This window comes from Apaloderma vittatum, unplaced genomic scaffold, assembly GCF_000703405.1.
Source record: "Apaloderma vittatum isolate BGI_N311 unplaced genomic scaffold, ASM70340v1 scaffold19733, whole genome shotgun sequence".
NCBI classification, from domain to species: Eukaryota; Metazoa; Chordata; class Aves; order Trogoniformes; family Trogonidae; genus Apaloderma; species Apaloderma vittatum.
This window is the reverse complement of record NW_009708902.1, coordinates 19,977-46,874: the sequence shown is the minus strand read 5'-3', so window position 1 is coordinate 46,874 and position 26,898 is coordinate 19,977. Positions and strand designations below refer to the sequence as shown.

At 37.4% G+C, this 26,898-nt stretch overlaps 1 protein-coding gene across 1 annotated transcript in view; it reads left to right on the top strand.

Moving 5' to 3' along the window:
- Window positions 1-511: 511 nt before the first annotated feature.
- The window catches only part of LOC104271904 (lateral signaling target protein 2 homolog), a gene marked incomplete at its 5' end in the record, with an annotated part of 40,150 nt that continues 13,763 nt past the window's right edge, over window positions 512-26,898 (top strand). The window contains 3 exons of the mRNA XM_009866728.1: window positions 512-1,882; window positions 25,513-25,667; window positions 26,171-26,287. Coding sequence (XP_009865030.1) covers window positions 512-1,882; window positions 25,513-25,667; window positions 26,171-26,287 — 1,643 coding nt within the window. The remainder of the gene's footprint in view (window positions 1,883-25,512; window positions 25,668-26,170; window positions 26,288-26,898) is intronic.

Sequence of the window (26,898 nt, the reverse complement as noted above, 5' to 3'; positions counted from 1 at the left end):
AAGACGTCAGTGTTGCATAAGCAATATTACTATTTTCAGTGAGTTCTTTTTATCTTAACAATATAGTGGTGTGAAACTTCTGCAGTAGTCTTTTGCAGATTAGTTTTCGGAATCTAGTAAGAAGGGTGGCAAATTGATTTGCTCATGCAAGTTTGTGAATTAAAAAATTAAAATGACAAAATATAACTGTGGGTGACACTTTCACAGCCAGTAGACGGAGAGGGGGAAAGAACCATTTTGGGATGTGTTTTGAGTTATTTTTGAGCTTCTTGCAAGGATGTAAATAATTTGGTACCCTGTATTTGCATGAGTAATCTCAGATTCAGCATCAGCAATCACATATGTTCTGCATTTGAATGCCAAATTCACCCTGGGTTTTACAGCTGAAAGCAGGCCATGCCCCCAACTTCTGGATTTTTGTACTAACAGTAAAAGCTTTTCTAAAATCTGTAACGTCAGTGCCTCCTGTGACTGTAAATGCCAAGTCATAAGTATATTTCTTCATTTCCAGGGATCTACTTCAGACATTAACTGAGGATGAACTGCATACACTGGAACGTAACCTCTGCATCTCTCAAGATGTGGATTTTCCTGTCAAAGCAGATCCTGAAGTACCCTCTGTCATTACACCAGGCATAACTGCGACTCTGCCAGCTAAGGAGCTCTCGGGAAAAGCTGAAAACACAGAGGCTGAGCTGGCTTGTTCTATGCAGTATGATGAACAGGAGCTGGAACAGCTGAATAGGATGGTACACAGGGTAGGAGATGAAATGTCTTCTCTGCTTTCCCCTCCAAGCATCTGTCAGTCTCCAGCTCACAGACCTAGCCTAAGAAATAGTTCTAGCACAGAAGCTTCACCAACAAGACACCATCTTGACAATTTAACTGATGAAGAGGACAGAGTATTTTTTATGGATGACCTAGATGGAGCAGGAGAAGCTCTTGCTGGGTTGGATTCAATAAGTGACACTTTTGCTTGGGTGAATAACCCTTGCCATGATTCAAAACAGAATCTGCAATATAGAGATGCATTGCTGTACGAGAATGGCCATCAGGCAGAGGAAACTTTGCTTTTAAGAGATGCTGAAAGAGATGCTGAAAGTGACTTAAGCAATAATAACAATATTGAAGATAGCAAACAGATGTCTGGCATTTCAGTTCAGAACTCGTGCAGCTGTCTAGAAGGTCCGGACTCACAGTTATACCTCAACGGCTGGGATGCTTATGCTGATGATGCAGAAATGGCAGAGGTGATAGCTCACAGGACAGGGGGAATGAAAATATCTGCTACTGTAATATTCAATCCTAAATCTCCCTCTAGCTCAGAATCCCCGGTAACAACTCCAGAAGCCGCTATTAGTTGTGTTCCTGGATCTGCTAATCCATTAGCAAATGAGGACGATGATGAATCCCATAAACTCAGTATAGCTGCCACAAACTGTCTAATTAATTCCTGTGTGTGTTGTGGCAGCTGTGAAGACAGCAGGGAGGACAGTGTTCAAGGTTTAAAGACTAAACATTCTGCAGGAGGTGTTGTAAATGCTTCATACACATTAGTAAAGTCTAAGGAAATGGACCATGTAGATAACTTGGACAATTCAGTCCCTGCACAGGAAACATTAATGCTGGAAAGTTCTGCATTGTTAGCAGAAAGAGACTTTGGCAGAGAAGAGCAAAAACTGCCAGTCTCCTCTAAGTGCCTGGCACATTCCTCAGGTTCACAGGTAGGAGCAGAAAATGACTCACAAGGAGAAGCAGAAAGCATCTCAAATCAGCAGAAGTGGGAGAAGAGAAAACTATGTGAGAAAAAAATGGACAACAATGAAGATGCTAGTAGTGAAAGAACAGCAAAGGAAGATGTGAAGTCAAGGTCTAGTTCGAGGTAAGAGCAACTTGATGTTCGGTAATAATTTGCTTGCACATAAATTGCTAAATCCTTGTACTTTAGTGGTGTATAATTAATGGTGATTTTAAAGAAAATAGTATGTTGCATGATTAAGGAATTTTTCAATGTACGTTTTCTAGTGCAAGTAGCTTTTTATTGGACTTCATCAGCATTTCTGGAAAACATTCAGAGAACACCTGAATTAATATGTAATGGAAATCAAGTTACAATAATCTTGCCAGTTTAATGTAACAGTGCATCGCTGCTAAATATTACCTCTATTTACTCAGCTGTTTTGCAGGAAAAGTGTGTCTGGCAGATACTAAAAAATGGACTGCTGCTTCGGTGCACAGGATTGAATTGGGATCCAAAGACACCTTACCTTAGCTTCAATTGAGAGAACGAGGTTGATCATGTTGCCTGTGGGCATGAGTGTATTTGTGAATACTGTGTGCTGAAGAAGCCTAATAAAGAGTGCAGAAGCAGCATTTAAACCTATTGGACCATTTCAGCCAATGCTGATAGAAGAATAGAGGTCATGTATTAAGGTTCTGCGTGTTTAATGTATTAAGGTTCTGCGTGTTTAATGGCAGTCAAGAGCTAGATAACAGGGAGAGACTGTGTTACAGGAAATGTCATGCTTCAGCTCGACTTAGATTAGACATTAGGGATCCTACCCACATCAGTAGGAAACCAGACTTCATTTTGGTTCACTATTGAAGATGAGAACCAATTTCGTATGAGTAATGTCCTCAGTTTCCCTGTAGTATTAGTATTAATATAAAGCAGAGGGAAGAAATTAAATAGAAGTTACTGTTGTTTTCTGTATTGCTGTGACAACTTTCTTCATTCGTGCCTTACTGTGAGTACTGGGGAGATCATGTGTGTGATGCAGGATCTCGATTTCTTACATATGCATGGAATTCAGGATAACACAGTGGGGGCAGCTTGAACTGTGAACCGTTGCCACCATATAAAGGCTACAGCAGTACACGTTGTTTAATGATATACCAGTTGAATTATGAAATATTTTACTCATACTAGAAATAAAATCAAGAATTCTTTGAGCTGAAGTTAACTCCTCTTACAGGTAAAACATGACTTTGCATGCACAGAACTTGCCTTTTGAGAAGGTAATTTTATCTTCCTCATTATTCTGAGTATTTGCAATCTTAGGATTGAAAGTATGATCATATTCAAGGTCTTACAACAAGGTTTCTGAACACACTTCATTTTAAGAAGTAATTCACAAATCCCTTTGACATTTCATGCTTTTGCAACACTTCAAGTGGAATATTGCTTAGAAGTAATTACTCTATGTTTAATTAGTGTAGTGATAAATCATACATCTTTTACACAACTCAGACAAATTGTCTGCTGTTTTTTGCCTCGGGTATGATATTAAGTGAAGGATATTTGTGAGAACAAGTCTGTAAAATATAATAAAATTATACATATAAGCTTGTTTTTCAGCCTCCAATTGTTTGTGGATGTAATAATCTTTTCTGCATGTACTTGTCCAGCCTCTTTTACTATTGTGTAAAAGCTTTGTACGAGGGTTGTGCTTTTACAGAGTTCTGTAGGTCTGTGTTCCTCTCTGTCCTTTGTTTGCTCTGGACCTGACTCTTAACAGTTATATTGAATAGCTATTCCTATGTGGTCTCTCCGTGCCAGGTGTGATTTTTCAGACCTCAGTCACACCTCACCTATGTGGTTACTTTTTCAGGTTGGAAGAGTTACAGCCTACTTGATCAGAAGGTGTCCATAGTTTTGATTATTCCTTTTCTCTTCATTTAAACCTTTTACAATTATATTGTTTCCTTATAGTGATAAATGAATTAGAACTACACTAACTCTCAAGCTATGAGCAAGCCATGGATTTGCACAGTGGCATAATGATTTTCTGTTGTTTTTCCCAATGGCTCCCAATATTTTGCATTTTTTTGCCAAGTGGTGAGCTGACGTGTTTTTGAAGTTGCATGCCAAAGCCCCGAGATCCTGCCTGTGAGCTCAGAGGCTGTCATTCTATATCTGACACTAAAATTGTTCTGTGTTTACCAGTTGAATTGCATCTTGCCATGTTATTGTTATTTGGACTCTTATGATCCTGTGCAGTTCTCCAGTCTGCTCCTGTTACTATTACCCTGAATAATTTTACACCAATAGCAACCTGTCAGACTTCATTGCTCTCCCCATTTTTGCAGATTGTATGTGAAAACAAAACCTCCAGAGTCCTGAAGAACTTGAGCAGTAACACTCCACTCTTCTAAATGGAGTTATTTAACAGCTCCTCCCTTTTATGGTTAAGAATTATTTATCCATTTTGGGCCCCTTCCTTTTATGCTATAGTTCCATAGTTGTCTTAAAGGCCTTTAGTGAGATATTTTGACAGAACTTATTTGGAAATCCAGAGGCTGTGAGCGAAATCACATTTCTTCATGAGCTTCTTGACCCCTTCAAGAGAGCTCCCAAGAGGTTCAACTCTACAGGAGCAATGTTACTTATTCTGATTATTGTCTAACTATTTTAGCTTTTAATATATTCTGCTAGCTTGTTTGGTATAAACATCAGACTTGCAGAACTAGAGTTGTCTGAATCTCCTTGGAGTCCTTTTTATTTTTAGAGATTGTCACCTTTAAACTTGAGGCATCAAGGAAGTTTCACATGAGAGGTTAATAATTCGTTTGCTTCATTCTTGAGTTCTCCTAAAGTTCTTGGGTGAATATTTTGTAATGCTTTGTTAACAAGTTAATGGACTTCCTCTATTTTCACTATAGCCTGTTCCACAATTGCTTTCTTGATTACATCTAATTCTCTATTTGTTATTGAGACTACAGTACATCTGTTATTAACTGGCAAATATTTCATCTTTGCAGAAGTGGAGAAATAGGGGTGGAGGTATTTTGTTACTAAATTGTTGCTCCTTTATTGGGGAATACTCTAGTATTAACTCTTTCGGTATATTCTGTGAGAGATGGAGATGCTGAAGATCTGCTGAGGACTAGATTAAAAAGTATATATGTGTAGATACTTAGTTTTCTCTCATATAGATAGATAGATTTGGTTCTTGGCTCTGAATCACTAGTCACGTTATAGGCAAAAGCGATAACTGAGTTACAAAACAGAACTTTGCAGACCTTTTCTTACTCGTGCTGCCTGGGTGGTGACTACTTTTCAATAGTATTTTTAAATTGAAAGATCACATTAGGCTTCTGTGACTGCTCCTTGTTACATGCTTGTGAATGCCAACTTAACCATTGGGGAAATGTTGGAGACAGCAGATTATTTCAGAATGATGGACCCATTAGCTAGAACAATAAGCAATCTAATATACATGGGATGGCTGCAGGATATGCTCATTCATCAAATTGATAAATGTATTTACTTTCTAGTTACTGTAAGTCACCAACTAGGAGATGAGAATTTTTTTTCACATGTCTGAATCAAGCAGCTGTCAAATGTATACGTTATGACACAAACTGTTTCTTTTAGTAAATCAATTCTTACACTATACAGTATGACATTATAGATAGAATTTCAGTGATCCAGTAAGGTTTACTGTATTTAGTCCTGAATTCAGAAATACCTAGTATGTCAGGCTTGTCTGTCTAGCCTCCATATTCAGTGGCATTTAAAATACAGATTAAATACTCTTAAGATTTAGATATTGACATCTCTCTACTACTTTGCTGTTTAAATTGTAGCTGATGTCATGTCTTTCTCCATTTTTTGCTTGTAAGTATCTCAAAGACCAAAGGCACCCAGAGTCTTGGGCAGCGGCATTTAATGAGATGCAAATACAAGGAAAGTGCTAGCACGGAGGTAGTCAGTGTCTCATCTGCTGAAGGGACAGTGTGATAAGTAAAGGCTGTCATGTAGCAAAACAGACTGTTAAAGGGGAGAAATAGTATAAGAATAGTACAGAAGATGATAAAGCTGTGACACAGCAGCATTTGGTGTTTGCAGCTAAAAAAGGACATGTTAACACCAAAACCAAGCTTTGGATCCGTATCCAGTGTTCCTTCTTTTTCAACTGGAAACAAGCTACACAGATCTCTAAAATGCTTGTTCTGTCATAGCGTTCTGCCTTTTTTTTTTTCCAAGGGGGAAGAAAATTACAAAGAGTGAAGATGATTTTTATTTTAGTGTGTTGGAAATACTTGTCTTGCTATGTAGAGCTGATGAGTCCTTGTTAAAACTCGTGATTCTTCTGTGTGTTTTATGAACTTGAGTTCCTTGTTTCGCATTGTCACGCAGTGCTAGTGTTTTCATGTTCTAGTCTTAAGTACTTGGTTCTGTTGCACGTTTGTTAGTCCACGTAGTGACCTTAAAACAGTTAGGCTATAGAAAAGGATTCTTAAGCATAGTTTCTTTCCTTGCTGTTGGAGGCCTAGCTTATATATACACCTTTCCCCACCTTTTTCCTTGGTCTGTTTGGTGAATGTGCCTGTTGGGTGAGGCCCGTTACAGTCCCTCTGAGAACTGGCAGAAGGAGCTGGAGCTGGTAGTGAGGAGAACTTATCTTCACAATTTCTGCAAGCTCTAGCTTTGTCCATCGGCTGTTCGATTCTGGTGCTGTTCACACTTATTTGTGGGGACTTAAAAAATAGAATATGTTGCCATATGCTTTAACAGTGTAAGGAGGAGGAATGAGGCATCCTTGGAAAAGCATGTTTTGCTGTTTGCTGATCTGTATTGCACTTCTAGAATAAGATGAATAATTTATTCTCTAGCTTGGTATTCAAGTTGTCTCATTTCATATTGTTGCAGTTCTGTAGTTTAAAATTGTTTATATTGCAATAAATTTGTATATTACAGTATTCTGCATTGTAATATATTAAAAATTTTATTTTCTCAGCATATTAGAATGAGTTAGTAAAAAGATGAACACCTGTTTTATGCAGTCGGTCTTTAATTTTGATTTTTTTTTTCAGCCTGTGTTTTATTTTGTTTGCTCCTTAGCAACATATGACACGTGCGCAATTTCAGTACAGGAACTTTAAGATAAGTCATTACACCTTTATAAATGCATGGAAAAGAAGCATTTGTATTTTGGGGTAGCATTTACATTTAAAAAAAACCCACCACACAAATTACCCTTCTAGCCTGTCTTAGTTTATAGCATTTGATTCTATAAGTGCTCCTTTATCAAAACCAGATTAATTTATCTTGCAGTGCAAATTAACCTGATTAAATGTCTTAAATTCATGCTTTCCCAGTAGTATTCCCATCACAGTAAGATTTATAAAAACTGTGTATATCTTTACATGACAAAGTCGCCTTTTCCATAAAAATTAATGGACAACTGTGCCTGTTCATATAAACAAAACCATGTCTGCTTAGTGTCTTGTACTGATTAGTCTTTCAACAAGCTATTCGGGAGTAAGAAAACTTCTCATCAGCAAGAAGGAAATAGTGCTCGGGAGCAAAATACCAGCCTTTCAGCTGCAAAGCTTCCCTTAAGCAATCCTTTAGCCACCTCTTGATTGAAATTCTTCTATTCCCGTTCTGGTACTCTGCTTCTTTTCTTGGTGCAACCGGCCAAATCAAAATACAATATCAACGAATTTTTTCAATCTCTCCTCCCCTTCTTTTGAACGATACAAGACTCAAAAGTGGCGATGTCTGAGCTTGTCTGTTGAACACTGATTTTGTGCAGCATCCGCTAACATGACTGCTGTTATGAGGCGTTAGCATGTAAATAAGAAGTGTCAGAGTTTTACACCAGCTTACTTTTTACTAGGTCTGAATATCAAGTGCAGCAGTAGTGAACTGTATTAATTCTCAACACATGAGTTCCTGAAATGAATGCAGGAAGTTAAACAGAGTTTTAAAAGCCACTTAGCGTGGATTTGATGTAACTGACTCGTGAGGCTTTAGCCTTAGCTCTTAGGTAGTGAGACAGGCAGAGATCTGTGCCGATTAACTAATGTAATGTGGAAAGTAATTGTAACTCAAGTAATAACATTCATGAAGAAACCATCCCCTGAAACAACCAGAGATTTAGTTAAATGATAGAGACTGGAAACACAATCCAGTAGAAAAGAGCACACAAATCACAGTAGAGGTAGCTCTCAGTTTGGTTTTCTACTTAGAGTAGTTAACAAAAAAAACCAGCCAATAGCTTTAAATTAATGGTTCGTTAGATCAGCCCCTCAGTGTTCCCTGAAAAGAGGCAGCCAAATCACTCCATATCACTGTGCTGTTACCTCAATTCTTTATTCTGTATTTTTATCAGAAGTGCTGAAGAATTCTGTTTTGATGAGTGTGGATGGTGATTTTACCCTATTTTGGAATGTAATTTTTGTAATAACACCCTAAGCATTTAAGACCTCACAAGTGAAACAAATGTTTGCTGCCTCACACAGTTTAAACAGTCCTATGAATCTCAATCCAGCACAGCATTAATTTCAAATGAGCATGATATGTGTTGAACTTCAGGTCGCCCATGGGCTGGTGTTTGAAGAAAGGGTTTGCGGCTATCCGTGCCAGGATGTTTCTGTATGCACGTACCTTCTCTTGTAATTGTGCTAATAAACATGCATGCTGAGCTGCTGTCGGCTGATAACAGGATTCATGAGTTGGGAAAAGCAGGTCAATTCACCTCAGGATCTACCAGCATCTTAAAAAAGCTGAGCAAATCTTTGGACAGACACTAATGAGAGGAAGACTCTCCAAAGAGGTATCCTGAGCCTGTGTGTACTGAGAAGGAGGAATGCAGTGAGTATGTTGAGTAATTTTGGTTTGTTGTTGTGGTTGTTGTTCTTTTTCAAATGCTATTTAGTAGAAAAGGTATAAAACAATTACCATTATTGGATTCCTATTTCTTAGTACTAAATAAACACAGAATTTATCTGAAGTGTTACAGCCTGAATATGAAACAGCAATAAACATTTTAAGTAATACTATTTCCATTACAAAAATTCAGTCTGGATTGGTACACGGGAGTGCCAAAAATGTTTACACATTGTAATTGTCTAAACTATACATCCTTTATTACAACAAACTAAGCTCTGTGAGCATGGTTTGTGTCCAGTGTGTCCAAACAATCTACATTGCCAAATGATGACTGGCCAGGTGGTTATCTAATCCTGAAATCAGTGGATGGCTCAGCATGGTCAAGTTTGTGGACCAAGTATGAGATAGAGATGTTTATGACGCAGTTTAGAATGGTAAACAGTGTGAAGACAAGGCTTAAAAAGAAATGAGATAGTGGAGCTGATGAGTGACTGGTTAAAGGCGAGATTTAAATGAGGGGGAAGAATTGTGGAGAAGAGCTATGAGGTGAGGCTTGTAACTGGTCAGAGAACATCTGTGAAGATAAAAATAAAGATAGCATTGAAATCATTGATAATGTAAACTGATTGTGTGCCGTTATGTCCAGAGGTTACTCATCAGATTTGCTTACTGTCAAGATCCAGCACGTTGTGCTGCATTTATCGTTTTGCCTTCTGGCTTGAACTGTCAACAAAGTTAGCTCAGGACAGAAGTGATTTTGTGACTTGAGACGATGACCATAAACAATATCTGCTTTTTAATTGAGAGATGGTGGTGGTTTGCTTATTTTTTGTTTAAGCCTAGAGTTAGAGTGTTTAACTCCCCCAAAAGTACGACAACTTTGAATTCTTAGGAAAAAGGTTAGCCCTGGATTGTGCGTAAGAGCTGAAAACCTCAAATTCTTTGAAACGAAACAAAACAAAACCTAGAAAACCAGAACCAAAGAAAATTGAATTTAAGTTCTTAAATAGTTTCCTAATTTTGTTTCATGTACTATTGGTAACTGAGATATTTTGACTGAATTTCAAATATATTAGGCAGAGCTTCACCAGAAGCACTGTAAAAGGGTGCAGCAAACCTGACATCTTTCATAAAAAGTGTTACTACCCAAATCAGCTGGCAGGATTGTTACACTGGAAAAAAAATGGAAATAGGATGAGGTGACAGAAAATAGAAGAAGATACTGAGTTTTCCAGTTATTCTTGTTTCCTGGTTCTGCTGCTCACAGATTACTTTATTCTGAACAATACATTTCATCTTTGCAAGACAGCTTCTCCTGCTCAATCATGCTGTGAAATCGCATGCTAATGGTTTTTTAATATAATTCAGCTTCCATAAAATAGATAGTAAGAGTACATTTGAGTAGCATGACCATACTGTAAGATTGGATGAGTAAAGGTGATGAGCTATAAAAGAGTAAGCCTTTTTTTAAATGCATATATCTCTTCATAATGAGCAGAATTAGCAAGGGAAATTACATAAAACGAATGAAAGTTAAATAGATTTTTGTTCAAGTCTGATAAAATTATTTTCCAGTTGTGACGGCTCTCCTTTCAACTAAAGCATAGTACACTTGGGATTTATTTTCAAATTGGCAATCAGAAATGAGGAACACGAAGGGGTACGTTTTCCAAGTGATTAGCGGGAGGTATGCAAACAAATCCTATTATTTCTTAGTGGGATTAGAGCACATACCTTCCACACACTGCTTTGAAGAATTCCCCTTAAGCATTCTTCATGACTTTTGGCTGTGAAAATAGCTTCAATAGTAAATTTGGTAGAAGAAAAGAATTTGGAACATAGCTGGTTTCAATATGTACCCTACATACGCCTACAAATCAAAAGAGCATTAAAAAATCTGCTAGCAATGGTGGAGCAATAAGGTAAAATAATCGTGACCTATATAATTACATCTCTTTTAACTGAAGGTATTTCTTAGGCTTCTCTCGGCATTGTCCAAAGATTTCTGTTGACTGAACATTTGAGTTTATGATCCAGAAGCACTGCCTGGAGCCAGTACAGCTTTGATACCTCTGTTCACAATCACGTATTTGCTCATCTAGTATAATTTAATTTTATTCAGTTTGTGGAATTTCCAGTAGCTGAAACAAACAAACAAAAAAGGTCTTTCCAAGATAGTTCTATGTTGCTTATGAAATTATATTTAATCTAACTCTAGTTTATGTTGATAATACGATGTAATTTCTAAATCAATGTGTTATTTAAAGGCTTTTCATTAGGTCAAGGATGCCGGAGACAAGTCGTGTACCATTACTTTAAATTATTCATGGCCTTTCACTTAGTAGCTAGTGAATTTCCTCTAACAAAGTGTTAATGGTTTGCCATGGGACTGCTCCTACCTGCTCATTTAAAGCAGAAAATTTGAGGTACATACATGGCAGTTACAGGGACTGAGCAAATTTAGGGTTTAGGTGTATTAGCATGATCTCCTTCCTTGAAGCATCAGCTTTCTGTTTTCTCAGACTTTTTCCTTCCCATTGGAAGAGAACTTAGATCAAACTTGTCATGGTATTTCAGAAGTTCTGGAAACTTATTGTTTAGGATGTCTTGGCCTGAAACATGCGGTGACCTTATGAGCCTTCAATTTTGTTATATCTTTGTTATTACATTAAACCACACTAGCAATGTGGGCGTGCTCTACCCTATGAAAATGTAAGATCCTGGTTCTTTCTTGAATGTTTTAACTGTATGGTTTGAATTAAATTGAAGGTTTTATAAATAAGATGTGTGCCCACTGACTTTACCAGATTGTCTGCCCTTTGGGGAAGAAAACAAAATAGGTTTGTATCATTTTCTGAAGAGCAAAAATATACCTGCCAGTTTAATTTCTGTATAATCCATGACAAGGCACAAGTTATCGCAGTGCTCTGGTTTTTTACCTTTGTTGGCTTCAGCAGTTCATTTTGTTTCCGTATGTTTTTTCAGTTCTCAGGATGGCTTACGTGATTCCCCCCTCAGCTCCATCTCCAGCAGTGACTATGAGAGTGTTTCTGTCACTACATGTAGTCTCTCCAGCATATACGCTCTGAGGTAATAACATCACTTCACAGTCAGATTTGACGAATTGTATTGGGTTATGGTTGGTTTAAAATTTTCATTGAATTAACAATCAAGTGACAGCAACACTTCTGAGTATTCTTCTCTTTGAACAGCAGGTGCTTTTTTTCTGTTTCCAGCAGTTTTCTTCAGTGCTGTGGCAATTGAGAGGAAATTGTTTACAGAAAAGTTTTAATGCATACTGCAATCAATTATATATGTCCATGATCTCCCTTTTATTGTCTAGATATCATTTCTTAAGAGAGACTTCAGGTTTTAGACTGATAAGTACCAAATGTTTGTCTTGGATAGGTCTTGACTTTCTAGAAAAAATGGCTTTTTCCATGTTGTTTCACCTAGTAAAATGAGGGGGAGCCTTCCAGTTAACAATAATTTAATTTCCATAGTGTTGTGGGCCAAAATTGGTAAGAAAACTAGTTAATATTCTCATCATCTTAGACTACATTAGGGTTTTAACTTTAGTTTTGTTCAGAGCACTTAATGAGAACAATAGATAAATAATGCTTAGAGCAGAAGAATAAAACTAAAGCAGAAATATGAGTTCCTGGCTTTTTTCACTGTTTGCGTAACATACATGTAAGTGATGGGTTGCGTACATTGTATGAAATAAAGTTTTTACTCTGGTAGAGGTGGGTTGAAATTCCACTGTTTCAGTTGAGGCAGATCTTTTTCTGCTGCTTTTTGCCCTCCCTTTTTCATCATGTGTATCTCTACTCAGCACTTCATTTGAACTGCAGGAATTCCAAATTTTGTTTAAATTTGGGGATGGAAAGAGGGAGTAAATTGTCTTTAATAATGATAGAGGAAAAAGTACATATAATTTTGTTTTTTGATATGCCCATCCTCAGGCTCAATTTTTTGCATTTCATATCTTTTAAAATGAAGGCAGAAAGATGCAACTAAAGCTGGTTTTCATGGTTTTAATTTTTGAAACACATTTCCTTTCAACTATTCTTCAAACAAAACCCAATTTACCGGCATGCAGCAGTTGCACTCTTCTAAATACTCTGTATATCAGACTGTTTCACACAGAGCTGTCTCGGTGGACAGCAGAATAACCTCAGTTATTCTTCAGAAATAACTGGAGCAGTGAGAATAAGTAAGTGCACCACCTCTATTCAAGGCCTTACTGTACTGCCTTTGTATGTTAGTTTTGTAGTTGCCACTGTACCGATGCTTTGGTAAATCAGATGTGGGTTTTGCCTTCTTCAAATTCGGTTTTGTTTAAGTTCTGATTTATAAGGCAGTATCAGTACCTATGCATTTGTGCTCCTCTCCACTGGACTATAACATTGTCTGGTCTCTGGATGTCATGCAAGCCATCTCATCTGCCTGTCTCTCTGATTCTGAATAATATTACTGGATATCTAGCTGTTGTAGTTTATGGTCCAACATTGCAGTTTATGGTTGGCTATTAACTTCTCTACAGCAGTATCATTTGTTTACTTCAACAAGCATGATTCTTGCAAAGACAGTCTCTACAAAATGCTCTTTTCTGAAATAACTGATTTCTCCCTGATGTCACATGCATGTCCAAAAAAGACCTGAATTTTTCTATTGTTTCTTTTTTACTCTGAAGTATGCCTTTTTAATGTACTTAATTTCTTACTGTTTTCATTTAACAACAATCAGAAATCTAAACATAACATGCAGTTTTATCTGAAAAATAATTAACCAAACATAGAATTCTTGAAATGTATTTATTTGGCCTTTCAACCTCCTATGAGTCACAAACAATTCCTTCATGCTGCTAAATAATCAATGCTGAGGGTGACAGTTATGTTGCCAGATTGTAGCATGTTTTGGAAATATCCAAATGTATTCAAGCAATTTGGGTCTGGTAGCAAAACCAGCTTAGCCAGGGCAGCAGAGTGTTGAATGACTACCAGTGTATTAAATAGCATGGTCTGAATGCACTTGCAACGAAGTATTGTATGTATGGAATTCTACAATGTATAGATGTATTATTTTCCAAATGGAGAACCAGAGAGAAAATTTGCACTTCTTGTATCCCAGAGAACCATTCAACCCACGGGTAATTGTTTGCTGTTCTGGTTTTTATTGGGAAGAAAAAGGTGTTGGGACTGTAGGAACCATTTGGGACCTGTTGAAGGAGGCTGCTTCAAATCAGCCTGTGATTTACTGCCGTAGACTTTTTCCATCATCATCCAGTGCTATGTAAGTTTTTGAGCTGTATTCATCCCACCTAATTTTTAGCCATCAAACTGATAAACCTAAATTAGGACTTTTGCTGCCTGTTTAGTCAATGGAGAAAAGTGGAAACCTCACTTAAGCATGTAATTTTCTGAAATACATCTAAGCCAAAGATTTTCAGTCTTAAATAAGAACGTGATTGCACACGTTGATTACTGACTGCGCTCACACAGTAATTTAAAAAACATTTTGAAACCTTGCATGATATTTCTAGAGCACAAATTGGAAGAAAAGGTACAGAGGGCTTCTCAAATGTTTTGCTAAGAAAAGGTTCATTATTTTATTGCTGCCCAATCTGTGCTGAAGGTGCCTTCTTCTAGTCTCGGAGATCTGGTGGTCAAGAAGTAACATGTACAGCCCAGTGTGGATGATGATTGGTTTGGGTTTTTTTGCATTAGGTTGTTTTTTTTTTTTGCATGTTCATTAAGCAGTATCCAGACTTGAGGTGCCCTTATCAGTAACAAATTTTCTCAGCAACGAACATGTGTGTTCGGTGTATTTCAGAAGGTTTCAAAGAAACTGTGGTTTTATGCAAACTCTTAAGAATATGTTTGGTGGGTTTTTTTGTTACATCAGTGTAACTGTGGAATAATACTGCTGACTTGAGTGAAAATTAGATATTTATAACTACAGCGGCGAAGCAGCAATTGATTCATTGTTTGTGTTAGCTCCAGGACACAATCCATCCATTTTTTTTCTTTTTAATAGTTTCTTTTCATAAATGTAATCTTTAGAACAATCTTTAATATAGCTATAACTTTCTGAATTTTAAATAGGCAGCCAATAAAATACGCTGCTGGAATCTTATCCATTTCAGTTGGAAGCAGTTAATTCAGTAGTTCTTAAAAATAAACTGCAGGAATTTGTGTCAGCTTTTAAAATGCACTAGAATTACTGGACAAGAACCTAAGAGCCATTAATTTGAGTGGAAACCGAAGTGAAGACTATTCATGTGCTAACAGAATGAGATGACTCAGTATGCTTAAAGCCAAGAATGAACCTAAGTTCTTTGAAAGACTGGAGCTAGAAAATGGCAAGAAAACTGTTGTTTCAGGAGTGATGAGAAGTGAGGTAACAGAGAACGTGGTAGTTACAATTAGTTATTTCAAGCCTTATTGACGTTTTAGGGGTAAGACACTGCAAGGGAGGAAGAAATACTGATGAATCTGTATTAAAGCATTTGCCTGCGCAGAGTAAATTGTAGAGCAAACTTCCTCATTTTTAGATGCCTTCCCTGGTGAGCAGTCACTTTTTTTTAATATATGTTATGTTTAATTAATAGTGCTTTGTGGTATTTTTCCACAGGTTTTAGTCATTTACAAAAATTAGTGCAAAGTTTTAGCCTATGTTATTTACAGTCTGTAAAAAGAGGTATATGCAGTGCATTGTGACTCAAGTTCATGCCAAAACAGCAAGACTCTGCCAGCAATTAAGTGTGGGACATTCATCTGGCTACTTCTTTTAGAACATCTGCATTTGTGTACATGTGGGCAGAGCCCAAGGTCATCGACTTGATGGCTATAGTTAAGGATATCGCTTAATTGCATGTTTTGAGTATATCCATGTTAGTTTAAACATCCATGTGGAACAAGGCAGGGAAGGTTATCTCAGTATGTAAACGAGATGAAATGTTGATTACCTGCCTAAGAAGTAGAGGATCGTTTGCAGGAGACTGTTGGAAGCAACCTTGTTAGTCACTTCACAGAATCATAGAAAAGCCCAGGTTGGAAGGGACCTCAGAAGACCATCTGGACCAACTGTTGCGGGGAAAGAAATCTAGATGAGATTTTTCTAGTACCCTGTCCAATCACATCTTGAAAACCTCCAGTGATGGGGACTCTGCCATATCCCTAGTGAGGTTGTTCCAGTGATTGATGGTTCGTAGTGTAAAATATTTCTTCATTATATCAAGATGAAACTTCTCCTGGTGCAGCTTGTCCTCTATGTATGACTTCTTCTCAGGAGAGCACCTCTGTCCTCTTTGTTAGCCACCCTTTACATACTGGAATCCTGTGATGAGGTCCCCCCAAGCCTTCTTTTCTCCAGGGACAAAAGACCTAACTTCAAGCTCTCCTTATAGCATAGGTTTCCCATCATCTTCATGGTCTCCCTTTGGACCCTCTCCAGTCTGTCTGTGACTGTTCTTGATTTGCGGAGACCAGAACTGGACACAGTAGTATTCTGGGTGTGGCCTGACAAGCACTTGATAGATTGGGATGATCACATCTCAGTCTCCGCTAGTAACATCCCTGTGGATGCAGTCAAGGATCCAGTTGGCCTTCGTTGCTGCAGCAGTGCACTGCTGACTCCTGTTCAGCTGGCTGTCCGCTGGCTGTAACCTCCAGGTCTCTTTCAGCAGGGCTGCTCCCCAGCCACACACATCCCAGCCCGTGCTGGGCTCTTTGGTTACGTTGTGCCCAGTGCAGGACCTTGCACTTGTCTCTCTTAAACTCCATCCTGTTCTTGCTAGCTCAGTCTTCAGCCTGTCCAGGTCTTTCTCTAAGTTGGCTTTCCCTTCTGGCACACCCAGTGTGGTGTCATTAGCAAACCTGGTGATGGGGCTCTCGGTTCCATTGTCCAAATTGTTTATGGTGATGTTGAATGTGTGGGTCCCTCTGTCGATCCCTGGGGGACTGCACTTGTGACAGGCCGCCAGCCTGAGTAAAAACCACTGATCGCTACTCTCTGAGTGTGACTCGTGAACCAGTTTATTGCTTATCTCACGGACCAGGCTGTGTTCTTGTGGGTTTTCTTACCAGACTATGTGCTTTTTCATCAGTAGAACTCGGTGCCTCGAAGGGGATGCAAGAAGGGGAAAAAAACTTGGTTATTCAGCAAGCCTGTGCATTATACCAGGACAATACAGTTCTTTCATCTCGTGGTTCATTAATCTGTGCTATCAAAGCTACAGCACAAATTACATTCCCCCAAGTTTTAATAAAGAGATCATAACTACTCTGGCAATCTTGTAGAATGATAGTGTGGAGGGCAACAGATACATTAACAATATATTTTAATTGACGTGTCACAGTTTACCTGATCAGCTGTGCCTCCCTATCTCCTCTCTTGCAATTTTACCATTATTCTCCTGGCCAAGTTATATTTGTTTAAACTATGCAAAATGATAGATTACTTCTATGTTAATTCTGTTCAGTACTGTAATTTTTGTTTTGATTAATGCATTGCTGTAGACTTTATTTCCCATACCCCTCCCTTTCTTTTTTAATGTAAAGCTCTTCTTTATGGAAAGACTGCTCATAACCAGAAAAGGACTTTATATGTACTGTACTGGAATCATGGAAATAAAGAGCTTGGTGAGAAGAGTTGTAGGAAGAGAGAGGGATATTTATACCTTGAGCAGATCAGAATAGATGCTCTTCCTGCCTGGTGATTTTGAACTACAAACTATGTGTTTTAGACACTGTGAGCTGGGGCTCTTTTGTAGAGCTCTGTCACTCAGGCAGTGCGAGGGTGATTAACGTGCATATTAATGGTCATAAACAGGCTGCTGTGTGCAGTGTTCTTGCTTTGCTGCTAAATCCCTTGCCCCGAAACCAGCTGAGCAGTACCAGGAAACCAAACCAGCCAGTATTGACGAGATCCGTCAGCTTTTGCTTATGATTTTAGTCAGTGAGACATACGTGATGGAAGCAGATGTCTCTAGTTTTTCACTGCCATCTTGATGGGTTTCATGCCTATCTTGTTCCTAACCCTGCAAGACAAAAAAAACCCCTAAATCTCCAAATGTTGCAGCATTTTCTAAGCTGTAGTGTTCCCTTTTAGGAAATTCCACAAGGTATTTTGGGGTATATTACAAGTGTATCTTCAGTAACAAGTAACTAATGCAGATTTTATTTTCTCAAGGAATAACCCAGGCAGCTTGTGTAAACTGCTTATTAACGAGAGCTTATTACAGTAAGAAAGTGAAAATTCAGTTGTTCAGAGTTTTTTTTTTTTTTCCCTATTAAAATGATAAATTTTATGGTTTAGCGATGTTAAAATACTCAGTATGGTTGAAGTAAATTAAATATACAATATGTTTATCTCTGTGTAAATTATGTGAAATAGGACAGTATTTTAAGCTGACTAGTGTCAGTGGCAGAGTCAGTAAGTCTGTTTTGGCAAAATTGGTAGATGCCCCAAATCTGCCATTTAGGGGCTGTATACCAAGTGATATATCATCTGGCTGGAGACTGCCAAAAGCGATCCTAATGGGTTTGGGTTCTTCTTTCTACATTGCTTACTTGTAATTTCCATTTTTAGTAATTTGGTCACATTTATAATCATGTTCACTTTAATGATGTGCAAAAACCTGTTTTTTGAATGTTACTTGGTGTTCCCTGTGCTACCAATAGAACAAAAATGACTAGCTTTTAGAAATTAGATTTTATTTTTCAGATTGGTGTTTTTATTATTTTTCCCTCAAACCTCTTGGAATAGTATGTTTGGGAGTTTTGAGATTATGTGTAACTAAAATCACTATAGTAACCTTGATTTTTGCAGAGTTTCTGGCAATGTCTAAAACCAATATATATTGTAAAACCACAATTACATTGGAGGAAGAACACTCATACTTACAGCTGCATTGAAAGTGAAAAATTGAGAGAAAGCTTGCTTTCTAATTAAAATTTTAAGATTCCACCTAATACTTTAATTAGCTTTTCTCAGCTTTGACTCCCACAGCTGGATACCGAATTCCTGCAGGATTCTCCTAGACCCTAGGATGCTTTAGATGTTTCAGCTGGTTGTTCTGTATTATTTTTTGCGGGAACTGATGGAGGCAATATGAAAACCTGCTAATAAGTTGTCCTGTCCCTCAGAGTTCCTTTTACTGGAAAACATTTTTCAGTGCTGCTTCTCCATCTCCGTTTCTGTCACACACAAGAGATGCAACTCGAGAGAGTATCTGCTGGAATTGGATGCTAAATTAATTCACGTTTTACTATGCCATGCAAAATAGTTGCTTGAGTATGGCAGAGGACATTGCTGAAGAGCTCTATGAAGTGACTCTGTGCCCTGGCATCAGGTATCCAGGTTCTGTCTGTCCCATGTCATGTTCTGAATAAGGTGTAAAAGCTGGGACTGATGCCTTTCTTATCTCCATGTCAGATGCCAGAGCTGATACTACATCCTGTTTCTTCCTAAGTGTTATACTGTTTCTAGTTTTCACTTTCAGTTTTTCCCTGTTCAGGATTATTTTTGAAGTTTAAATATTTCTGTGCTCTAATCTCAGATTATTTGTCCTTTTGCAGTGTTGACTGAATTTTTGAGACCTTTAAATGGATCTTTGATTACAAGAAAGTGTTAGGAAAAAGGTCATGATGGGATTGAGAAAATCTCAGCAGAACCTAAACAATATTCTAACTTTTTTAGTTCTGTTTTTTCTTGAATTTTATAACATCTTTATCTTGCAGGTTTTATGCCTCTTTGGTTTAAAGTTTAAGAGAAACAGTAAATGTAGTGCCTTTTAAGTATCTGATGTTAAATTTGATGGTTAGAAAGCAGTCCTCTTGATTACTAATGTTCTTAGGTTATTTTTTCATATGCACTCTTATAGAAGTTTTATCTATAATGGCCAAAAGAGCTGTTTGGGAGGGAGCACAGCTAAAGCTGATAAATCCTGCAGTGGCATTGTTGTTTATTTTAATTCCCCTATGAAATACAGTATCTTTGCGTTCTTTCAAAAACTTGGGCCTGATTGGTAGTGAGTTTGAATAAGCTGGTTGTGTACATAGAATTTCTTATGGTGGATCTATTAAGCAATATATTGCTTTAACAGCTGTGGTTTGGTTTCTGTTGTTTTTTTTTTTAAAATCCAACATGGTAAGTACATGGAGAATGTTCTGCATTTTGAGTTTTGAAGAGATTAAAAAAAAAATGTTCTTCCAATGGAGTGAGCAGCTACAGAAGCTGCCAAGGTGTGGAGCAGAAGTTGTTGCTGTGGATTTCAAATTCAGTTAGTTTTTGGTGCTCAGAAAGATATCGTTTAGGACACATGCTTATTTTAATCGGCCAACATCAGACTGTGCACTTCTACAGGGACAAAAGAAGCTGAGAAAGGGCTTCCGCAAATCGTGCGGTGTACAAGAAGTAATTCCTCCTACAGAGGAATTCAAAAGGTTGACAGCAGATAGGGCTTCACACATGTCCTACCATGTGTGGAGCTGGGTGTTGCTAATACCTGTGGTAATGCAACAGGCTAGTTAAGTCCCTGACAGAGATTTACGTGCAGCTTTATTATTTGTTTCTCAAGACAAAGTTCTGAAGCCTTGGGATAATGGTTAGTTGGCTGGATGGTTGGGATTTTTTTCCCCTTTTCAGTCTTTTCTCTTAAAGCAGGGAGAAAATACTTAAGGGATTGCATTTAAAACCCTCTTGACTTAATAAAATATTAGGGTTAAGTCAAGAAGTAAAGTTCTGAAAGCCTTTTTCTAGTCTGCTTTAAATGCGGCTTGTGGGGTCATTCCTTAAAATACAGTCTTTAGCTAAATAACTATATACTAATACCTAAATAATAAGACGTGTTCTGGATTTGGTTTAAATAAGTCTAAAATTGAGTTTCTAAATTTGATTCACTTAGAATAATTGTAAGAAGCCATTGATTTAATCGTTTTCCTCCCAACTATATCAAAACTAGTACATATGGGAAACCAAAGGGTTTTAACCTGCTGTTTATTGTGTTTCTTGTGACAGCACACAAAAAGAAACACCAGAGGCAGCGCAAAAAGCGGGATGGGAAGTAGTAATTTTTCTTTTTTCTTACTCACATGGAGTTATACTTCTCTTACTCAAACCCATATAATTTCCCTCTTGTCACTCCTCGTGTATGCGGCCTTGGTCTTTCCACAAGCTATTGTGCCTAAGCCTTTATATGGCCTTTGGAGTAGCTTTTTGTTCTTTTTTGCAAAATGGAACCAAGAGTTCACTACAGCCTTATGAAGTACAAAAGTAAGAGTAATAGCTTTGGAAAGGCAGGTTGGTGATGGGATTTCCAGGTACAGCCTGCATGAATATCACTGAGATGAATGTACCAGTTACTGAAGTAGTTTTAGACATTGTTTTCAGACTATAGTGTAGATTTGCCTGCAAGAGTTTTGAGTTTGGTTATGGATTTGCTTTGGGGTTTTTTGTTGTTTACTTAAAGTATGAAAAAATTCTAATGGGAGAGAAAGCCTTAAATATTGTAAATTGGATAAAGTGGATGTTATTGATACTGTACATTTCCAGAGCAAGGGAATAGGAATCACTGATGTCCCAGGTATTTGTATAACAGAAGTGGTATAAAGGTAGTCACTGAATTGTGTTAATACTTTTCTAGGAAACTTTTGTAGTATTATTCATAGAACTTCTAAGTTTTGCTCTTGGACTTAGTTGGGATGAGTGTGTCTTGCTGGAACTTGAGCCCTCTTGGTTTAAGGAAAAATATATGTTCATGGCCACAGATTTCTATTTCTGTTGCCTATTTTTTGAGCACAAATGTAAAACATTTAGATATGGACCAACTTTGAGTCAATTGACTTTGGTCCTTCCGTTTTAGGTATTGCTGCTTTTTACTATTTTGAATAAGTGTCAGTGCCCAGCAAATACGGCACAAGGCCATCGGTACCACAAACCCTTCCCTGAAATGACTGGCCACTTCTGAAAGTCCATCATAATCTTCTTGTTCCTCAGTCCTGTTTGTATGTTTACTTCTACTTAACCTTGTATGTTTACTTCTACTTAACCTTGCTCACTAAGTTTCAAAGAATACTTAAAGCTGTAAAGCATTGTGGTCCTGTGGGTGAAAGGTGGTGCTGTGCACATTTAGTTTTGTTTCCTTGTACATGTTTCACTGAATTTCACAGTCAATCTTTGACACCAGGCAACTGTTCTAGATATACATCTTTACAGTGTTTGCATCAGTCATGCTACACTTCTAACATGACAAATGGAGAGTAATTTTAAAATTTAATTTTAAAATTGTTAGGTAAACAGTAGCCAATTTGATAAAAGCTAGGTAAACAGTAGCCAGTTTGGTAAAAGCTGGGTAAAAAGCTAGTGTGTTGGATGTGCCAAAGGGTATCTCTTCCTTTATAACGTATAAGTGGTTTTACTGTTTGGAGTTCAGTTTTTACATATTGTCTTATTTCTTGATACTCATCTTCAGACTTGTTAACTTTGCAGTGTCTTTACAACATGAAAAATAAATACATGATAAGCATTGTTTATACAGTAAACACTTCACAAGGGAAATTTTGTGCTTATTTTCGTCTTATCTCTTCTTAACCTAATTCCTTGGGGTAATGCAGGGTTCCCCTCAACCACAAAGTTGAGAAAATGAGAAGTTGTCTCTAGCTACTTAGTACGGCTATTTGTACACTGCAGTGATAGTTGATTCTGCAGACAGCGGTATTCAAATGTTCCAGATCCAAGTCTAGTCTGACATTATTGAAATTCTTCCTACATATCTGGTATGAGAGCTGAGAATTTTGAGGGAAATTACGCATGTTAGATAAGCCAAGTAGGTAAGGTATTCCTTATGGAACTAAAGAAATAACCTGTTTGAAAGAATAATTTGGAGTAAAGATAAGCTGAACTCTGTAGATAAAAGAAACAGGTTTATTTTCTATAGTACCAATTTGTAAAAATCAGGAGAATCTTTAATATTTGCATAGATGCAATTACTGCTGTTTGTGATACCTGTTAAAAGAAAAGCTGTCTCTTTTGCTGCTTATCTGAAACAGCTGCAGTGTTTCTGTTCTTACATTATTTCTGACTACCTCTACAACATTAATTTTCTGATTACTTTCTTTAACAGTAAGGTTTCTTTTAAAGAACAGATGGTCATTAGTCATTCTTTGAGAGTCGTTTTTGTTAAATCTGTCGTGGTCCTGCTGGTAAAAACAGAGTAATTGTTTCTAACTCTGTAGTGATTCTTTGGTCCAGTTTTAAATTACTCTGGAATGTTCACTTTTCTCTTTTCCATGGCATAAGCAATTCTGAACACAAAATACCCTCTTTTCTAAACCTCTTGTGTATGAATACTGTACTTTATATATGCCTGTGCATGTGAAAATATATTATAAATTGAGGTAGGGATGCACATTGACCTTCCATCCCACGGTACTGAAGTGATTGGTCCGTGCTCTGTGCTGGGGATTTTTAGGACAAAAAAAGTTCCAGCCAGTCTTGTGGTGGTACATGACCAGTCTTAATGACGTGCCGTAAATCAACACAGAAGAGCCTGGAACAGAAGGAGGTCAAACCACATTGAATTAGGAAGTAAGTAAAACAACATTCCTCCCAGCTGAAGGAGACTTGGAAAAAAATAAACATTATCATCAGAATTGGTCAGAGCTTGGTCACAACTGTGGAATAAGCCTTTCCTCTTTTCTGTAAGATGGGAAAGGACCAAGTAGTCTGTATTCTTGAAACAGCTCACTGCCTACTTAACACTTTACTTGAAATATTTCTTCAGCTTGACTTGGAGGGAAGAGTCGTCCTTGAATCAGCACCCCTCCTGTCCCGTGCAGTAAGGATTTTGCTTATTAGGAGTTTCAGAGGGACTGTTGGATTGTGTTTGTCTCTGTTGTGAGGACCATGCTTGCTTTGTAGAGCAGTTTATAGTGCAAGTGTGTATATCACTGTGAGATCTCTTAAAAACAAGAAAAAGAGTAGACTTTATCTTGCCACGCTGTGAGCCAGACAAAGTTCTGTATCTGTACATATGAGCATTTGTGCATCTACCTTCACACCATTGCAAATTAGAGATCGCACTCTGGCTCTTACTTCATTTTGTTCCTTCTAAAGCCACATTCTTACACAACACTTTTGTTGTCTTGAACACAGACCTTTCCACACTGATAGGCTTGTTTTATAATATAAATATATATGTATATAAGTATATATTTGTATACATATAAGCCTATATCCCCAAAGGATATAGAGCAAAGTAAAGATTGAGAGATTTCTCACTTGGTCCTTAGTATCTTTAACAAACCTAGTCAGTCATGGTGCCAAGGGAACTGTAAATGCAGAATTAACATCTTTTTACAAGAATTTGCGTTTATTAGTAGCAATAGATAACATGAACAAAATGAGTCTCTTGCAAGCTTGCTTTTTACTCTGTCTTTGAAAAAATGGGAGGCCAGTTATGTTTCCATTGTTATTTCTATCAATAACTATCCTCCAGTATTTATTTATTTTCAGTTCTGTTTTTACTTGGGCTTTTAAGATTGTGTGGCCTAATAAATGCCTTTTTACATTTCAACGGATTACCTGTATAGCATACAGGTAGAATTTCCAAACTTTTTATCCCATAAACTTTTGCTCTAAATAATTATAAATGTTATTTATGTGGCTTATCCTGCAATAACTGTTCATGGGTGCTGCCATAGAGATAAGATCTTTGATGTGAATGTTTCAGCACCCAATAAAAGCAGATTGAACTTGGAATGTGTTAGAAACTACTTCCTTCATTTTTGGTGCTATTTATACAGTCAGTAACTTTTTTAAGGTAGTAGTTGTCTGTGTAGTAGAGGATACTGGAGTTTTGGACAGCCAAGTAAAATATTCTAGAATTCTTGTAATCATTGGTGAGATTAATTTCTTTCCAATATGTGGGGGAAATGGTTTAGTGTTCCTGTGTCTCTGACTAGTCATAGTAAGAAGGCACATCTCCGGCAGCCAACACAGCAAATCCTTAGAACTTCCCTGTAGTTACATCCTGCGCGCTACTCTGTTCAGGGTTTTTCCATCAGCAAAGTGCTACTTTTTAAAAAAAAAATACATCTTGATTTACAAATAGTTTATGTAATTCCTGGTATTTGAAGAAGCTGGTTTCTTATCAAAGCTTCCCTGTGGTCTCAGGGAGGGGGGGCAGTGAGTAGAAATGGCTGGCAACTGTGCATCTGCTTTTTAAAAGAAAATGTAAATCTCTCGTGGTCATTTGGAGACATTTTAATCTCTTTGGAGTTGATGAGCCTTTCTTTTACAATAGTTTTGATATTTCAGCAATATCTGCAGTGCATATAAGGGGACTAATCTACCTCTCTACTATGAAAACTATATTTTATTACTATTCTTTCCTTTTTTTTAATGTAAGGTTATATTTAGACTATATTATCACTATCTTAAGGTGACATAATTCAGAAATTTTTTTTTCTAATTAACTTCCAGATTAATGAATTTCTAAATTGATTTCAGAACTGACCTTCTCATTTTTAGATTGATATTCCCCTTTTGGATTTTTGGTGGAATTACAGTCTCAGAACTGAGCTTTCAGAAGAAGTTAATGTGAAAAATGGTATAGCACTTTGTAACAGCTAAGGAAGATGCAATAAAATACAGACAAATGATTGTCTACTTAAAAGTTTTTTGCAGCTCTGCAACAGAGTGGAAATCAAATGTGATGGTGATTGGTTGAGTGTTGATTGACTTGAACAAAAATTTACAGCAATTAGTTCTGGTTAACTATACAGTCTTGCCCGAGTCATAAAACCTTTAGGATTTGCTGAATTTCCTGAACAACTGAGTGAAGATTTACATTACTCTTATCTGCATTTTTTTCTCTCTGACAGCAGTTTAATGACAAGTTCTTGTTCATCTGATGACATTGATCAGGATGAAATCCAGCTCGCTTTGCAGGCTGCTAAAATTGCCACACGAGAAAAGATCAGATCCAGGTTTCATGGAAGTAATGATCTTATTCACCGCCTTTTTGTCTGTATCTCAGGTAGGAGAGGAACCTTTTGTTCTGAATGTAAAAACTACTCTTGTTGCAGGAAGACTGTGTTTTGGGGCCTAAGTTGCAGACTGGTCTAGAAAGACGTGTTACGTGACAGGAACTTACAGAATCAGAGATGCAGACATTTAGACACATGGTGATGAAGAGTTTGGGCATGGAACATGGATTGGCTTCAAAGTACTTAACTTTTTCTTGGTGATGCCTTACGTGTTCAAGGGAAGATGCAGTAGTTGTATTTTGATGCAAAAGGAATCTCTTGGTAAGGACGAGAAAGACATTAACAAATTACAAGTAGCATAAAGGGCAGAATGTAGCCTGGCCATTATGAAAATCAGTTTGTTTAAATGTACAATTTTTATTCTTAACACAAGCAAGTGATCCCCTCAAAAATAAATGAGGCCACTACTGGTAGCAACAGGCTACTTTAAATAGGCTTTTTAAGGATGGTACAATAATCCAGTAATGATTTGCTCGTTTTCTTGAACTCCTAGGTGTTGCTGACCAGCTGCAGACAAACTATGCTAGTGATCTGAGAAGTATCTTAAAGACCTTGTTTGAAGTTATGGCAACCAAACCCGAAACAGAGGACAAGGAAAAACAAAAGAAAGGTAAATAGATCTAAAGGTGTGTTTTCTCTAGTGAATTTCTGGTGGTAGCTCCATGGGGATCCATGGACTATTTGACAACAATGTCCTTAACATTGTTTTGACTTTTTGACCAGACTTGCTGTACTGTGAATTGACCTAAGTTTAAAAAAAGGTCATGTAAGCAGACTATAAGTGGTTGGACTCACTGGCCATATATAGGTACACAGGAGTGTGTCTTGAGACAAATATTGAAAGAGTTAAAGCCTTCAGAGAGCATCTGCTTGTTTCCATGTTTGTGTGTATAACGGTATTGGTAGCCCGTGTAGTCACAGCACAATGCATACAGGGTTTGGACTTCTTCCTGTCCTGTGTCCCCCAGTATTGTTTCACACTGGATGCATTTTAATTTACCAAGATGTGTATTTTTTATTCTGAAGTTTAAATAGCTGTGTAGAAAGAGCAGACTGTAAGGTGAGAGAATGCACAGTAAGATACTGAAATCTGACCTGTCTTGAAATTACAGAATCCTGAATTTGTTTTCAAAGTAGAAAAATACCCAGTTTTGAATTCTAGATAGTTAAGTTAATGGACCGAGAACTAGCTCATGAGCTATGCAAGAGATTATTTTTTTC